General features: G+C 41.1%; 3 protein-coding genes across 8 annotated transcripts in view; 1 reads left to right on the forward strand and 2 right to left on the reverse strand.

Annotated features, from left to right (window-relative positions):
* rassf1 (Ras association domain family member 1) overlaps positions 1 to 11,779 on the reverse strand; it is a 38,647-nt gene extending 26,868 nt beyond the window's left edge. For 2 of the 4 annotated variants that reach the window (XM_061932233.2, XM_061932229.2), the window contains exons 1-2: positions 2,718 to 2,749; positions 1,169 to 1,255 (exon numbers count right to left, since the gene is read on the reverse strand). The gene's annotated coding sequence lies outside the window, so the exon portion shown is untranslated. Of the gene's footprint in view, positions 1 to 1,168; positions 1,256 to 2,717; positions 2,751 to 11,709 lie in introns of those variants that run through there. The other 2 variants (XM_061932230.2, XM_061932232.2) reach the window with 2 other exon arrangements.
* On the forward strand, positions 2,060 to 8,407 carry cyb561d2 (cytochrome b561 family, member D2). The gene is made up of 3 exons (XM_061932234.2): positions 2,060 to 2,643; positions 2,735 to 2,772; positions 7,514 to 8,407. Exons 1-3 carry the CDS (start codon positions 2,511 to 2,513, stop codon positions 8,015 to 8,017), a joined length of 675 nt encoding a protein of 224 aa, XP_061788218.1. The 5' UTR covers positions 2,060 to 2,510; the 3' UTR covers positions 8,018 to 8,407.
* A 320-nt stretch (positions 11,780 to 12,099) lies between the features above and the next one.
* rad54l2 (RAD54 like 2) overlaps positions 12,100 to 18,436 on the reverse strand; it is a 40,455-nt gene continuing 34,118 nt past the window's right edge. For all 3 annotated transcript variants that reach the window (XM_061932590.2, XM_061932588.2, XM_061932589.2), the window contains exons 19-22: positions 16,681 to 16,865; positions 16,435 to 16,524; positions 16,270 to 16,362; positions 12,100 to 15,217 (exon numbers count right to left, since the gene is read on the reverse strand). In XM_061932590.2, coding sequence (XP_061788574.2) covers positions 14,280 to 15,217; positions 16,270 to 16,362; positions 16,435 to 16,524; positions 16,681 to 16,865 — 1,306 coding nt within the window. In that variant the 3' untranslated portion in view covers positions 12,100 to 14,279. The remainder of the gene's footprint in view (positions 15,218 to 16,269; positions 16,363 to 16,434; positions 16,525 to 16,680; positions 16,866 to 18,436) is intronic.

Raw genomic sequence — 18,436 nt, forward strand, 5'->3', positions numbered from 1 at the left:
GTGGTCCAACATCAGGGAACATGCTTTATCAGTACCATGCAGTATCATCCTTCAAACCCCACTTCAAAAAGCTGTGCACTACAAAACGTGCTCATTGTAGCCATTAATCCTGACATCCTCAATTTGATTAGAAAAAAACAAACATAGATTGTTTCATTCATTTTTGTAAAGTGTTTTATTAATTGTGCTCATCAATTTGAAGTTATTATTTGTTGTGTTTGTTTCTTTATTTTCTTTTTTTCAGAATCAAATGGTTCAAGTCGGTCAAAGATTTTTACGGTTTAAATAATGATTTATTTATTTATTTCAACTTCAGGCAAATAGATGCACTTTTCGCGATACTGTTTTTTTTGGGGGAGGAGGGAATATTTTCTGTTACAGACTAAACTAAAAACAATGTTAATAAAGTTATTATATTTTGTAAGTTGATCTATATTTCTTTCTTTCGTCTAGTTTTGTTTTCTTTAATGTTAATAAGAACACAATGCTATACAGAAGTGTACTTATAACAATCTCATAGACAAATTATATTATTTACAGTTGTGCAGAGAGTGGAGGCGCAAAATGTTTTCTTCCTTCTATGAGGGGGTGTGACAAAAAAAAACTGAGAAGCAGATCACGCACTGTGCCCTGCGACTTGTGAGGGTCCCCGTTTTGTGTGAAGAAGCTCATGTAAAATGTCAATTACTGAATGACAGGGAGATTCATAAGAAATGTTACTACAAGCGTTTTCATAGATCCTTCCTGCTCCGTCATCGATAAATATTTCATTGCGTCGTACAGAGTTAGTGCTGGGCTGACAATTAGAACTACCGGAATGAAATCTCGGCCGTAGATGGGCCAAGAACGTATACAACTTTATGTTTACATTGTGTTAAAATTGTTATTTTGAACACACACAAAACATTTGAATACTTTATTTCCCATTAATTTGTTTGAGTACAAAACAATCATCAAATTAAATACACATTTAATCAAAAAAGTATACAAATTGTTGCAAAAAAATGTGAAAAATTGTTGAGATATTGAGATATTGATGAGATATATGCTTCGGTCCCCAATTTAGCCAAGGGGGCCCAAAATGCAGCTTTACTATTCGGTGAAAATACGTCAACACACAACCATTATTGTGTGAATATGTGTGAGTACCAAGAGAATTGAATCTTACCTCTGGGGGCTGCATGAGCACTGCCGTCACTGAGGAGCTGTGGTTCATTGATGGAAACATGAAGTTCATGAGCTGATATGTGTCTTGCTGTGGTAGGTGAAGGTGATAGAGGAGCCAAGCATGTCACATTCACACATGAAGGAAATTGAGCACATGAAGACAAAAGCATGAGGAAAAAAGGCTTGTGATTGTGCACAATCACAAGCCTGTTAGAGAGTAATTGGACAATGAAGGTCAGTTGAGTTGATGGTTGTGGGATGAGTGCAATTTTCATTTTCATTCAACAGTCTGTATTTTATTTGCACAACTAACACCAGTTTCAATGAAAATGTAATCATGTTTGACACTTGTAATGTGACTCATTTGAAGCATTTTAGGTGACTAAGGGTAAATATGAAAACTATCAAAAAAAATAACTTTGGTTTGGAAAACCAAACCGGATGTAACAATAAGTTATATTAGTCATTTTGCTGGAGTGGATGAGTGTTTCCTGTCAGTTGCCAACATATTATTAAATCCACACAATATTTTTTTGTATGACCAACGTTCACTCTTGTGTTTACTTACTTTACATTAAGTAACCGATCGTGCGGCAAATTAGTGAACACGCCAAAAGTGTTACTTTGTTGTGATAAAACTAACCGGAAGTACCTACTGTAGTCGTCATGTTAGCATAGATTTCCGTGTTGCCTCGTGCCAACACATCCCATTCAAACAACAAATATGTCCAATATTTATTCCATTTTGTTATATGGCAAATACTTCATGATTTTAGGGAACTTAAATGACACAAGCGATGCGTTGAGTGACGCTCTGGTTTAGGTAAATTAGAAAAATATCAAAAGCAGCATTTTGTTGTGAAAAACTAGCCGGCGATAACAGGAAGTTACTGGCGGTAGTCGTTTGTCTAAACACATTCTCACATCCAAACAACTCATTGTTCACAATATCGTTGTTATGGGACTTATGTGTCCCTGTATGCGTTAACCTAAATGGGATACGTGTTGCTTCGAATGACACTCTAGTTTAGCAAAAGTTGTAGTTTGTTGTGAAAAAGACTAACCGGAAGTAACCGGAAGTTAGTCTTTTATGCTAGCATGGAGGGTTGCCCGCCAACACGGCATCATATCCAAACAAATATGTAATTTATTTATAAGAACATCCTTATTTACTCGTGTGGGTTTACTTTATTTAATCCGAGATGCTTTAAGTGACACAGTTTTTACACTCAGGATTCGTTGGCGATCACTTTGAATTCAGTTCAGGGACTCTTGTTTACCTTTCACAACCAAAGCTTTCAGCACAGATTTGTATTTTTGTGGAATTAAAGGTGAAATAAAGTATGGCGCAGAACAAAGAGTCAGAACCGGAATCTCGACTATACGCTTTTACCCGAGTAGCGTCCGCGATGTTGACACACTTTCTCGGCGTCGCCCTCACAGTTTTTGTCGCTGTTCTGGCTCGACCCGGCACAAGTGAGTGGTCCACTTTATATCATCACACGGTCACCTTATTTTTAGGTCTGTAAAATAATGTTGTCAATTTTCACCTTTGGTGTTTCTACAGGTTGGTTTTCTTGGCATCCTCTCCTCATGACTCTAGCAGTAAGTGGGTCCTTTCGAAACAACACTTCAAACACGTGACATCAATACCCTGCTCTGATTGGTCAAGATTGATAAGCGCTGTCATAACAGTAATCATTTATATACTGACACGTTGTGTTTATTATTGAAGTTTATTTTTCTTTTTTCTGGGGTACAAATAATAACACACACTTTAAGACCCCCGGAACCCAAATAGGACTTTAGTATTATTTAATTTGTATTTTTTACATGTTATGCTATTTTTGTCATAATAGTGCACCCCCAAACAATTAACACATATAAGTAATAAGTTGCAAAGGGGACTATTTGAGGTAATTGTAATGAGGTGACGACTTGTCCAGGGTGCACCCCGTCTTCCGCCCGAATGCAGCTGAGAAAGGTTCCAGCACCCCCCGCAAACCTAAAAGGGACAAGCGGTAGAAAATGGAATGTTGGACGGATGTTATGCTATTTTTGTCATAATAGTGCACCCCCTAACAAGTTAAAGTTAAAGTTCCAATGATAGTCACACACACACTAGGTGTGGTGAAATGTGTCCAGGGTGTACCCCGTCTTCCGCCTGAATGCAGCTGGGATAGGCTCCAACACCCCCGCGACTCCGAAAGGGACAAGCAGTAGAAAATGGATGGATGTTATGCTATTTTTGTCATAATAGTGCACCCCCTAACAAGTAACACATATAAGTAATAACTTGCAAAAGGGACTATTTGAGGTAATTGTAATGAGGTGGCGACTTGTATAGGGTGTACCCCGCCTTTCGCCTGAATGCAGCTGGGATAGGCTCCAACACCCTCACGACACAGAGAGGGACAAGCAAATCAAATCAAATCAACTTTATTTATAAAGCACATTTAAAATTTACCACAGGGGTAGCCAAAGTGCTGAATAAGAGAACCGAGCAAACACAACACAAACAGAGCTCGATAAAGACAAAAAAAAATAAAACATAAGAACAGGTTCACAGCAGGTGTATTATGGGTTACCCCGTCTTCGGCCCGAATGCAGCTGAGATAGGCTCCAGCACCACCCGCACCCCGAAAGGGACAAGCGGTAGAAAATGGATGGATGGATGGATGTTACGCTATTTTTGTCATAATAGTGCACCCCCTAACAAGTTAAAGTTCCACTGATAGCCACACACACACTAGGTGTGGTGAAATTTGTCCTCTGCATTTGACCCATCCCCATGTTCACCCCCTGGGAGGTGAGGGGAGCAGTGAGCAGTAGTGTGCACCGCGCTCGGGAATCATTTTGGTGATTTAACTCCCAATTCCAACCCTTGATGCTGAGTGCCAAGCATGGAGGCAACGGGTCCCATTTTTTGTAGTCTTTGGTATGACTCGGGGGTTTGAACTCACAACCTCCCAGTCTCAGGGCGGACACTCTAACCACAAGGCCACTGAGCTAGTAACAAGTATATATAAGTAATAACTTGCAAAGGGGACTATTTGGGGTAATTGCGATGAGGTGGCGACTTGTCCAGGGTGTACCTCGCCTTCTGCCTGAATGCAGCTGAGATAGGCTCCAGCACACCCCGCCACTCTGAGAGGGACAATCGGTAGAAAATGGATGGGTTATTATTTTTCATAATAGTGATTAATTAGAGTGTATACAAATGTATTATTATTTTTGAGTCTTTGGACACTACAAAAATGAGACCCGTTATCTCCCTGCTTGGCACTCAGCATCAAGGGTTGGAATTGGGCGTTAAATCACCCAAATCATTCCTGAGCGTGGCCACTGCTGCTGCTCACTGCTCCCCTCACCTCCCAGGGGATGGGTCAAATGCAGAGGGTAATTTCACCACACCTTGTGTGTGTGACTATCAGTGGTACTTTAACTTTAACTTTAACAAACATCCATCCATTTTCTACCGCTTGTCCCTTTTGGGGTCGCGGGGGGCGCTGGAGCCTATCTCAGCTGCATTCGGGCGGAAGGCGGGGTACACCCTGGACAAGTCGCTATGTCATCACAGACTTTAACAAACATTTAATGAATAATTTTCAAGAAAATTCTGAGCACTTTTACTGCATTGCAAACATTTGTTGTTGTGATTCTTTATTTTATTTCTCTATAAAAGAACCCTCTAAAGCAGGGGTGTCAAACTCATTTTAGCTCAGGGGCCGCATTAGGAAAATCTGTGCACACGCAGGCCGGACTATTAAAATCATGGCATTAAAACTAAAAAATAAAGACAACTTCAGATTGTTTTCTTTGTCTTACTTTGGCCAAAAATAGAACAAACACATTTTGAAAATATTACAATAAAAATATAGAAAAAAATATGTGCAGCGGTAAAGTTTAGATCCATGAAGGAAAGAAGAAAGTGAATGAATGTTTATAACTGAATACATTTACATATGCATACAAATGTGTTTTCTTTTGTATTATTTGTTTTTAATGAATTAACATTTATGACAACCTTTTTCCAAAACACAATATAGAATGTGAGATATAACAGGATAATGCATACATTTATCATTTGTTTTCAAAACCGTTACAAAAAAGTGGGACCCCAAAAATTTACTGTGGGACCCCATTTTTATGACTTGATGGGGTCCCAAGATCCCATTTTGAAAATTCCTAGCACCAACACTGATGGAGTATTCAGTGTTTCCCACAGGACAGGCATCTATTTGTGGTGGTGTGGTTGGGGGGCGGCGGCGGCAGCGGCGATGACCAAGAAGAACGCGGAGTTGGAATATAATTACAACACTTTATGTACATATTTATATACAGATTTGAACAATTAGTTATTCACTGAAATATATTTATTAATTATGGTTCTTACAAAAAATATATCTTATAAAATATAAAAGCTAAAATGTCTCTTAAAGCTCTGCCCCTTTAATTAGTGCATACATCATCTGTGTGAAGGAGTGAACATCCAACATTAGAATTTATTACTAACGAGCAGAAGCGCTCTATGTACAGTGCCGTCTAACCTTAAGCGGCAGCAGCTCAACACATGCAGGGTTCAACGTTAAGTTTTTTTTTATACTTGCCCGACTTCTCAAATCTACTTGCCCCAATATTTTTACTTGTCCTGCCTAGGATTTTTTCTGGCTGCGTAGTGCTCATGGCTTATATCTTACTAAAATCCTTCCCATTGACTATTTACAACACTACAAAGTATTTATTATTATTATTATTATTATTATCTATAATTACATTTAAATGGCATTGCATACATGTAACATTAAATGCTATTTCACATTATTTGACCAGTAGCAGTTACACCCATCTGAACAGGTCAGCCACCTGTTTAAAGCCCAATCACAGTTGAAATCTTGAAATGAAGGGCCTTTAATGGCCAAAACATTAACCTGGACAACATTTTAACAGCTGGTTGGCTCAGATTTTATTCTTTTCATTGCATTCACATGCTGCAGTGGACAGTGGACAATTTAGCTTGAGTATTAATGTAGTATCTGAAGCACCGTCTCCACGTGTGTTTATTGACAACAGGGTTATAACCTGGACACGTTAGCTCGTCGGTATGGTAACAGGTAGTAATGGGTTGATGAGGCTTCATGAAGCGTTTTGACACATTGCAAAACTGTATTGATACTGTGTCGATACTGTGTCACTAAATACTGACATCTGCTGAACATTAAAAATCCCTACAGGCAACCTATGGACCGACTCAACTGACTCTGATAACTGACTCTGATTTTATGACCTAGTATATACAATAATATAAACCAAGTCATTGTATTTCATTTAGGATTATTTCATAACTTCATTTAAATAAAAATATATTTTTTTATCTTTTTTAGATACAGTCAATAAATAATGTGAACATGTATCATAACATGGAAATCTAAGAGAACGTGTTGTGAATGAGGATGCTTGTGGACCTGGAATTTTTTTTTTTTTTTACACATTTTTATTACAAAAAAAAACAGTTTTTCCAACTTATTCAATTTTAGACGCTTTCTCTTCTTAGTTATTTCTCCAGCTGTAGAAAAGACCCGCTCACAGGGCACAGAGGAGGCGTCAGTGCGACACAGTTCGCGTATCGGTCACGTGACCAAAACAACTCATGATCGGTCACGTGACTTTCTAAAAGCGGTACGCGCACCGACACAGGGTTTTGCCTTATGAGCTCGACGCATGCGCCGATGCATCGGTGTTGCCGGACCCATCACTATTAACACGTGACTGTTACTGCGTGCGTCTGCCCCGGCCACCGAGTCAAACAGCGGCGGTGAAACGCTCGGTGAAATCGCGGATTAACGTTAAATATATGACGAGCCGCGAGCGATCTACCTATAACCTACATTATCCTCGTATTTTGATCTGGTCGGTCCGTTCTTCTTTTACTTTGTCGTCGTCTTCTTCTTCTTCTGGCCCACCAGAAGATTTTGGCGGAGTTACAATGCATAGTAGGCTACCGCCACCTACTGCACCGGAGTTGTAACTACAAGCTCCAGTCACAGACAGAGTCCCATTGCTTTTATCAGCGGTCGAGCGAGTCAAAAGCCGAAAAATCCATTTGTGGTGGACGTAATTCTTTCGTGGCGGGCCGCCACAAATAAATGAATGTGTGGGAAACACTTGTATTGGTGCCTGCAAAACAGCAGCAGGTGGCTGTGGCCTGCAGGCCGGTTCTGATACTAATCAAATATCATCCCGGGGGCCATAGATCATTCATTGACTTTGACACCCCTGCTCTAATCAGAAGTCTGTGCCAACAGGTAATTAAATATTGAATATTGTTTTCCTTCTCCCTCCCCAGTTCTCCCTTTTTATGACAGAAGCCATCCTGGTCTTCTCCCCCCACGGTTCCCCCATGAGGCGGTTCTCCCACAAGGTCAAAGTTCGCGTTCACTGGCTCTTGCAGTGCGCCTGCCTTTTGTGCGCCGCGCTGGGCCTGGCCGCCATTTTGTACAACAAACACCTGCAAGGCAAGCCTCACTTCACCTCCTGGCACGGGCTGATAGGCCTGCTGACGGTGTGCGCGGTGGGGGTCCAGTCCGCGGCCGCCCTGCCCCTGGTCTACCACTCCCTGGCCAAAGGTTGGTCGCTGGCCAAGCTCAAGAGGTACCACGCGGCTTCTGGGCTCGTCGCCTACTTGCTGGGCGCCGTCAGCCTGCTGCTGGGGATGAGTTCCGTGTGGTTCACAGCATCCGTCAGCAACGGCGTCTGGTACCTGGTGGCACTCTGCCCCACCCTCTGTGGTCTGATCGTCATGAATCAAGTCACCAGCGCTTATGTGGCCAAAAAACGCCTACAGTCTTAATGACGGCTGTGATGTGGACATCTTTTCTGCAGGGATCATTTTTTTTTCTTCTTCTTGGTTGTGATAATACACCTCGTAGATGGACAATCAATGTTATGTTTGCAGTATGCTATGTTTTGTGTTATTAGGGAAAACCAATGCAAGAACTGTATCCAAGAATCCCGCCTCCTTGTTTTGATGGACAAGGTATTAATGTAACTATATGTTTATTTGTACAATTGCACCACATTATAATAAGATGTTGGTATTCCATGTACGACCGTGCCTCATGAAGTGACCCATAATTTGACATGAGAGTGTTTATATGGGCCGGTCAGCTCTGACCCACGAGTCTATTCTGCTTACAGGTGCAAAAAATTAAAGAACTGATCTACAGTTTTGTGTATTAAATGAAGCCTCAGGGAGTTTTCCCCCCTTCATGATGTCACAAAAAGCCACCTCTTTTTTCCAAGATGGTGCTGCTGGTGGCAGGAGCTCTGTGCTCTTGTGTCATCCTTTACTTTCCTGGTGTTTCCCTCTTGTTTTTCTGTGGTTTTTTTTTTGCCTTTTGGTTCGAGACCTTTTGGGACTGTGTGACAAGGGGTGGCACTTTCGTGACTCCTGTGGTGCTTTTTTGTGGGCTTCTGGGTCTGCCCCCCAAGACCCTTTTGGCCTTTTGGACCAGCTGCTGAGTCTCTGCCACACCGGAGTCCGTTTGGAGAGGAGATACGGATGAAGAGACAGGGCTACGGAGCTAGTGCTGGGCGCCGGGACGGACGGGCTTCACGGTGTCTTGGCTGAATGAGTGTGTATCGGACACCTCGGTCTCCTTGGACGCATCCTCGCTCACTGGAGTCTGGCCGAGAGATGGTGGTTGGCCGAGGGTGGAGTCGGCTCTCTTGGTTGCTTTGTTGGGTCTGCTCCTGTCTCTGACCATGCAGACAATGGCGTAGAACACCGCAGAGGCCACCACAGTGTGTGTGTGTTGAAATATTTTGTTTGGTTGCTTGTCTATGCATGGTGCAATCGTGTGTGTATGTCATTGGTTGATTATTTTTTATTTTGTTGTTGTTTTACTTTTGTGGCTGTGTGTAGAAGTGGCACTGCTGGAGCGGCAGCTGGTTGCATCAGCTCTGGGGCCATATTTATCAAGCGTGTTAGAATTACTCCTAAGAAGTCTGCTAAGAGTTGACTTATGAGTAAAGAAATTCTTCGCTGAAAGCTGTACTTAAAAGTTAGTTATCAAGCCTCTTACTCACACTTTCAGCGAAGTGTAGGACTGAATCTTAAGTGTCACACTCAGAGCTGAATTACGACATTACTATGTGCCGTAAACGGAATTTTAGGTGACGTCATTTCTGTGTCCATAGAAATGACCAATCACGGAAGGGAATCCCTTGTCTAAGAATAAAGAAATATCTTAGAAATATTTAAGTGGACAATGGTAGTGTATATTTTGACAATAAACTACAAAATAATACAAAACAAACAAACGATATTGGCAATGAATCAAAAATAAATGTTTCCTTTTCTTTCCAATTCATTTTCCCAGTGGCGAGATATCGAAGCATTGTGATGACCTTTAGTTCTGCTGTGAAAGCTCTGCTGCGTGATGTTGCTGATGAGATGACGCCCCTTATTAATAAATCTGTGACAAAAATAATACCCGCTCTGTCTAAACGATACCGTTTGATCAGCTGCTCGTCATCAAACAAAGCCAGGACATCCTTCCGCACGTCTCTCTCGCCTCAGTGCCATCCCCCGCTGGCAACTCCTAACCACTTAGGACACCTTTGAAAGTCTCTTAAATATCGTGGAGAATAGGAGTGATTCTTAGACTTAAGAAAGTTGATAAATAACTTTTATTCTTAAGTTTGAGAGTAGGACTAAATTTCGCAAATTCTCAGGACTTAAGTGTAAAATGGCACTCTTAAGACGCTTGATAAATACGGCCCCTGGTCTTTTAATATCTTTATTGTCCTTTGATGTTTCCCTCTTACACACATGTTTATGTGTGCTATGGCTATGAGTCCCCCCCCCCTTTGTCTCAGTCAGGACCCTTCTCCAGACTGATTTTTTTTTCTCAACCCCCCAATGTTTACCGGTGTCTCACCTTTTTTGTAAGGGGTGCCGGAAGTTGGCAGACCCGTCAGGGACCCTGTTCTGTCTCCCTGTAATGTTTGTCTGCTCTTGAATGGGATTGTGCTGAAAATCTTAATTTCCCCTCGGGGATTAATAAAGTACTTCTGATTCTGATTCTCTCCTCTCAAAAGTGAGGAAGTTAATTTTTTGAACATTCGATGCTCATAAAAGGCTTCTGCATTACCGTACATACAGGTAAAAGCCAGTAAATTAGAATATTTTGAAAAACTTGATTTATTCCAGTAATTGCATTCAAAAGGTGTAACTTGTACATTATATTTATTCATTGCACACAGACTGATGCATTCAAATGTTTATTTCATTTAATTTTGATGATTTGAAGTGGCAACAAATGAAAATCCAAAATTCCGTGTGTCACAAAATTAGAATATTACTTAAGGCTTATACAAAAAAAGGGATTTTTAGAAATGTTGGCCAACTGAAAAGTATGAAAATGAAAAATATGAGCATGTACAATACTCAATACTTGGTTGGAGCTCCTTTTGCCTCAATTACTGCGTTAATGCGGCGTGGCATGGAGTCGATGAGTTTCTGGCACTGCTCAGGTGTTATGAGAGCCCAGGTTGCTCTGATAGTGGCCTTCAACTCTTCTGCGTTTTTGGGTCTGGCATTCTGCATCTTCCTTTTCACAATACCCCACAGATTTTCTATGGGGCTAAGGTCAGGGGAGTTGGCGGGCCAATTTAGAACAGAAATACCATGGTCCGTAAACCAGGCACGGGTAGATTTTGCGCTGTGTGCAGGCGCCAAGTCCTGTTGGAACTTGAAATCTCCATCTCCATAGAGCAGGTCAGCAGCAGGAAGCATGAAGTGCTCTAAAACTTGCTGGTAGACGGCTGCGTTGACCCTGGATCTCAGGAAACAGAGTGGACCGACACCAGCAGATGACATGGCACCCCAAACCATCACTGATGGTGGAAACTTTACACTAGACTTCAGGCAACGTGGATCCTGTGCCTCTCCTGTCTTCCTCCAGACTCTGGGACCTCGATTTCCAAAGGAAATGCAAAATTTGCATGGTTGGGTGATGGTTTGGGGTGCCATGTCATCTGTGCCTTAAGTAATATTCTAATTTTGTGACACACGGAATTTTGGATTTTCATTTGTTGCCACTTCAAATCATCAAAATTAAATGAAATAAACATTTGAATGCATCAGTCTGTGTGCAATGAATAAATATAATGTACAAGTTACACCTTTTGAATGCAATTACTGAAATAAATCAAGTTTTTCAAAATATTCTAATTTACTGGCTTTTACCTGTAGTTACCAATGACGCGACTCATACCTCGAAAAACTCTTAATTAGGCCAGTTTGCCGAGATACTATCGTACCTCTAATTAAATCCTATACTGTTTGTTACTCCCTCCGAGGTCTTAATTAAGGCTCAAGTCGCTTGTTTTGCTCACATTTATTTCAGCCACGTTACCGACCATGCCAAATATAATGGCGTCAGAACTAATACAATAAGCAAACATAACTTACAATTAGTCTGACATCCAAGAAAAGAAAACACATTGATTTCACATACATATCAGTGAGAATCATACCTCATTGGCCTCATGAACTCCAAAGGAATAAAGTTTATTTTCAATCCGAGACTCCATTGACGTCTTCTCCATCAAACACTTGTTGTCTCATGCTGCTTTCTCAAGTCCGTCACATATTAATTGTCCCCCCCAACAATGTGACCAAACCGGAACTAAAAATATAATTCCCCTCTCAATTTACATGGGTTTGTAACAAAAATAATGTTCACATAAACCCAAGGAAATACTTTTTCAATCACATTATGTGTACAATACGAATTTATATTTATGTATTGTATTTATTTATCCTCACCAACTATGAATTTATATAACAAATATACATGTTGCTTCTGTCAGCAGATACACTGTTTATAATTTAATCTTCGACAAGAATGCACACTGACACTGCAATAGAAGAGGTGTTTTATTTTGAAAATAACATTGACAACACAGTCATATTCCGCTTGTATTTAGGTGGGATGTCCAAACATTATTAATACTGGAGAACATAAAATAACACAATAAAAATGCATAAATAAATACATTTCAGACGCTAAAATGAAGGAAACTACCATCGATATCATAAAAATTATACATAATACAGAAAAAAAAAATACACACTGCATAAAAATGAACTTCCTGGACAAGGATGAACTGTATTTATAAAGTAGTATGATATCCAAGTGGCAATTCAACTCCAAGATTCCAAAACAAAAGTGTTGAGTCAGCCTGTACAAAAACTACAAAGATATTAACTCAGGCCATCCTGTTTTGTGGTTTTTTTTGTCTAAAGTCTACGAACACATCCCTGTATCTAACACACACACTGACAGGACATAGGACCACACTGGTGAGCTAAGGCCACAGCGCCCCCTGGCCTGCAGTTCCTGCTGGAGTGTTGTGATGGAAAAGTCAGCTTTGATGTGAAATGTGTCCATTAGTTTAAAAAAAACAAGACCTCATCGTGTAGTTTAAGGCTAAATATGACAGAACGCATATTACATTCATTGCAGCTTTAAGAAATTATACAAAAAAATACATGTAAAGTACCCCAACCCACAAAAAAGCAACATTTATCTCCATAAATGCTGTAATGAAACATCTCTCTACACACTGCAATATTTACACGGTGAATCACAGCCTTGCAGTGTGGGATGCTACACACAGAAATACTCCTTAGTTTTTTTCCAAGGTTTCTCACAGCAAATCCAACGTGAGGGTTTTATTTAGTCGCCATACAGAAGTGAAATGGAAAAGCAGGGACGGCCTCAGAATATTTACTTAAATGTTTGTTTTTTTAATTCTGGCTTGAAAGTACAATATGAGTATCTTGTCTGCCAGGTAATGTGTGAAAATGGCAAAATATTAAAATACAACTGTTGTTCATTTGTGCCATAACAATTTGTGCTGTTTTAAGGCTGACCTGTGATGTTACAAAAACATTTGATAGATATTTCAGTATAAATAAAGGTGTGAATAGTAAAAAATATATATAATTGCACAAGCAATTTGTTATGGCCAGACCTGTGCGTTTATTTCCGTACCTGACGGTTTCAGCTACAACTGTTGCCTTCCTCAGAGGTTGACCATTTTTGAAGACCTAATGAACCTCTTTGTATTATAATTGCACAAATGTCAGGTTGTTTTTGGACAGCACTAACATTTAAAGACATTTAGACAAGGCGTGTGTTTGTGCTGGTGGCTGATAAAATACTATGTACCGTACTTTAGAATGACTTAAAAACTTTTTTTTTTACGACACAAACAAACAACAGTGTCATTTTAATATTTGTAAGTAATTCTCGTTATAAAACAATGAACATGTTTTCAAGTCAACTCTAATTACAAGTTGCTGGAATGATGTGAGACAGGAGCAGTTGTTACAAATATTCATAATATAAAAAAGACAACGCTGAATGTAAATTGTGTATTTATAAGAAAAAAAGGAGGTATTTACTGTAGCTCAGACACCTCACATTTCAGCAACCGGCTTTATTACAGCATATCTTCCCAAAGGACAATTCTACAGAAACATACTTTAGAGTAGTCAATGTACAGCTTGAAAAGCAGGCGAAAAAAACAGAACAACCTCTGGCAACGCATGTACAGAAAAATCTGTGTTTTTAGATACAGTCAAAAACGGTGGTGCGTGAGTGCTGCTGAGTTGCGGTTCACAGAGTGAAACATTCCAACATGTACCTTGTGAAGCAGATGGCAGTTAGTCCAAACACACCTGACATGTACTCACATGCTGTACATGGACTACTCTAAAGAATACCCAACTTTCTTTTCTTGAGAATGTATAATAAAATGTTGCAATGTGAGGCTAGCTGGTGTATAAAAAAAAGCAACATGGTTGCACAATAACAAGACAAAGATGAACCTAATGAGCATGTTAGGGTCATTTTACCATTATCCATCCATCCATTTTCTACCGCTTGTCCCTTTCGGGGTCACGGGGGGTCGCTGGAGCCTATCTCAGCTGCATTCGGGCGGAAGGCGGGGTACACCCTATGAATATTCATCGAATCATGTCCCATTTCTAACAAGAATTGATGAATGTGTGTGAGTGGCGGTGCCTACGTGAGCCTTTAGTGTCCGGTTACCTCGATGACATCATCATCATCAGAACTCTCGCCGCCGTTGCCCGTGCCTTCACGTCTGTCGGCTTGGGTCAGCGCCGCCCCCAACAGGCTGGAAGTGGGGTTGTTAAAATGGGACAAGTAGCTGGACGGGTCGGAAGACGGATTTGGCGCAGAGAACCCCGCTGAGCTGGAGAGAAGCGGCGCCGGGAACATCCTGGGCTCGGGTAGCAAGGACTGGCTGTAGTTGAGAGGGAAGCCCGAGGACAGAAGACCTGCCACGTTGGGGTTCATCAGGTATGACGGCATGGAGCCGGACGGCAGGGAGGAGGAAGTGGTGGCGGATGATGCTGACGGCGACATGGGGGCGGAGGATGCAGAGGAGGAGAGGATGGTGGACAGCGCCGACGAGGAGGGAGGAGGAAGTTGTCCGTTCCCGGGTTCAGAAGGGAACATGGTCTGTAGGTCGGACAGCGGTGTTTGAAGGAACGAGGATCCGCTGCTCCCGCCCATCAGAAGAGGGTGAGTCATGTGGCCCAACAGCGAGGAGGAGTTGAGACCCACTGGCGGGTAACCCAGCCCGCTGGAGCTCCGTGGGAGTCCTGGGTAATGCGACGCGGCCGAAGTCCGCTTGCTGCCCGCTTGCGCGCCGCCTTGACTGTCGGCGTGCTTGCGTTTCACGCCTTGCGTCTCCAAAGCGGAGCTGAAGATGTCAATGTCGAGTGGAATCCGACTGCCTCCATCCCTCGCCCGCGCGGCGGACACCGCCGATTGGGACAATATGCTGTTCCCCGCGATGGTGTCATCACTTGCCGAAGCGGTGTAGCGGCTGAACTCGCGGAGAATCTCAGAGCTTAACGGAGAGGACGACTGCGGATCCACATCGGGCGAATGCTGCTGCTGCTCCACAGGCGACGCACAGCCATTACTGAGCGGATGCTGGAGGTCTGTGGAGCCAAACGATGAAGAAAAGTCAGGAAAAAAAACATAGAATCCACAATTCAAGATACATATGAACTAGAAAACGACCGATTATTGGCGCCAATATTTGGCATTTTGGCGTATATCGTTACTGGCTTACAACAGCAGATAGAATATTTACACATTCAGTCGTGGTCAAAAGTTTACACACACTTGTGAAGGACATAATGTCATGGCCAAAATACATTGTCTTTCTGTTTTTTATGCTCTTTAAATCGTAAATAAATGCTAGGAAGAGGCCGCTAGCAATGCACGCCGTAAAAAACCCCTCCATCAACGTAATAAATACCATCATGTATGTAACGTAGTAACAGGCACATTTATAATAACATGTAACATATAAGTATTTTAGTCGTTTTAAGGATTACAGCAGCACATTGATTTGACAGAGCACATAACATTTGCTATTTCCTTCACTGACAACTACTATTGCTAATCATGGCAGACTTCATGAGAGACGATTACTTTTGGACAAACACTAAGCATCATGTAGTGATCAGTGCTGAACAAGAAATACAAACTATGAACATAACAAAACAATCACAACGTTCGCTTTCACTGGTATGTCGCCTGAAGGGATGTTTCTATTGCTCAGCACAAAACTTGTGTTCCCCAATTATACCATGAATTAATCATAATTGTATGTTTTTTTCAGAGGGCTTTTATGGGCACAATATATGAAGCAGTCTAGTACGAGCCGTTTTTCACAAATAAGAATACACAAAAAAAGACAAAAACATTTGTGTTCTTGTCTCACATTGGGATTTTGTGAATGATAGGCAGAATTTTAAAAAACTGCAGTTCCCCTTTAAACAAAGTGTGCATACTTTATGTTTACAGTATATTCTATTCTAACAATGTTGCAATTAAAAACACAATGCAATTTTATAACATTTTATTTTTCAGACCGCTAATTGTCAAACTCTACAATCCTATCACATAAGGAACACGTGTCATGCCTGTTTTGGGCCCTAGGGGTGCACAAAGGTTAAGAGGATTAAACGCTACTATTTTGTACCTCTTGAAACAGCAGCGCTCCTGATTGTCGGTCTACTGATTTTTCCCGATCTAATAGCAAAAATCCTGCCGTCGTTGGTCCTTATGTAGGTACCTTTGGACAAGAAAGCAATGATGAGGAACTTTGTACACTAAAATAATAAATACAGAATTAACTTCTCTGTACCTTTAGAACCTCTTATTACGTGGATGCTCTCACCAGCGCTGATTCGAGCTTGTACGTCTGTTGTGCTGTTAGCTCCTGGGATGACGATGTCTGCAAATTTGCATAACGGGAACATGAAAAAAAACAAAAAACATCAAATTATATTTGTGGCATGCCGGCGAGACAAACAATACTTATGTTTGACATATTTTGATGTACCGCCTTCTGTGAGAGGGCTTTATAAATACGGTTGGTATGTTCTGGTACCAGTAGAGGTGACAATCCTCTGGACGTGCACTCCGGCCTTCTGCAAAAAATTGACAGGTAAGCTGCCGGGAGAGCTGGATCCGGCCACGCCCATGACCACCTGGCGAGGCATCATTGGGATCGGCGTCGACTGGATGGGCCTGACACTCGCTACTGGCTTTTCGTCGGGCCGAATCATAGGCCGCCTGGAAGTAACAAGAAAAGTTACAACTAATGAGCTGTTGTTTGAAGTGAAAGAGTCAGGAAGGCCGTAAGAGAGTACAGGAAGTCCTCGGTCTATTACGACATCCGTTACCACTAGAGGTGGGAATTTTTGGGCAATTTACGATTCTTGGGGTGAGGATTGGATTCAGAACAAATCAACCCGATTTTCAAAATATCTTTTTGGTACATCAATTATTATTATTATTATTTTTTTTAAACATTTGTTTTTCTCCCGCAAACAAGTAACCCACAAAAATGATATATATATACATAAACAAAAAAACACATGCATCAGTCAAAGAAGTACAGGCAAATGTTGACATGAAGCCACAGACAACTGCACCCCTCAATGTCCCCAACATGGTGCAGCAATACACAAAAGTCTCATCAATTATTAACATTTCAATTACTTTTCAATCAGGGTTAAATTTTAGATTTTATTTTAAAACATATTTTAGGAACCCACCCCATACTTTCCTGAAGCTTCACAGAACAACCGTTCAATGTCAGCCTAATTTTCTAATTTAAAGAAATAAAGAATATCTCTAATCCAGCGGATGTGGCAGGGAGGCGCTGCAGCCTTCCAATTTAGCACAATGAGTTATCTAGCCAACAAAGTAGTAAATGCTACCAGGTTCTTTTGGACTTTGCTAAGAGAAGATGACAGAGGGGCTACCCCCAAATAGTCCGCTTATATGATTTGTAAACCTGGGCTATCTATCGATTTTATTGATAAATTTGAGTTTTTTGTTGCAGACGATTTACAAAATAAAAAATCAATGCTTTTCTCCTCATTCTCCAGCATATTTTTTGGCCCCCTTGAGCTTCCTTAGCCCTTGCCCGCCCCCTCTATTCTTTGGCGGAGATCCCCAAGGCCAGGATACTTCAGGGAAAAGCCTTCGTTTATCTACTTACTAAAACTATATACCGGTAGTCATCTCAACGTTTTACTTGTTTATTTGCATACAATGTACAATACTACATTTTTACTTACAGTACCGTATTTTTCGGATTATAAATCACAGTTTTTTTCATAGCGACTTATGTGTGAAATTATTAACACATTACCGTAGAATATCAAATAATATTATTTATCTCGTTCACGGAAGAGACGAAGCAAATGTCAGCAATCGTCACACACACGTCAGCAATCGTCACACACACGTCAACCAATAATAATTCTGCGGGGGAGGGTCATGGCAGAAGTGCATTGTGGGTCATGGGATGCTAACTGCTATATTCTATATGCTACTGCGGTAGCTATTAAAATGGATAATTTCAACATTAGCGGAAACTTATAAAAACTGAGAAGGGCTGAACAAAAATGGCACCGAAAAGGAAATCATATACTGCAGATTACAAGCTGGACGTAGTGAAATATGCAGCAGAAAACGGCAATCGAGCAGCAGAAAGAAAGGACGCTAGCGGCGCATACCAGGAGTGACAACGAGGAAGAAGATTTCATGGGATTTAGCGATCAGGAGTGACAGATTGTTTGGTAAACGTATAGCATGTTCTATATGTTATAGTTATTTGAATGACTCTTACGATA

This window comes from Nerophis lumbriciformis, linkage group LG38 (genome assembly GCF_033978685.3).
Source record: "Nerophis lumbriciformis linkage group LG38, RoL_Nlum_v2.1, whole genome shotgun sequence".
In the NCBI taxonomy this organism is placed as follows: domain Eukaryota; kingdom Metazoa; phylum Chordata; class Actinopteri; order Syngnathiformes; family Syngnathidae; genus Nerophis; species Nerophis lumbriciformis.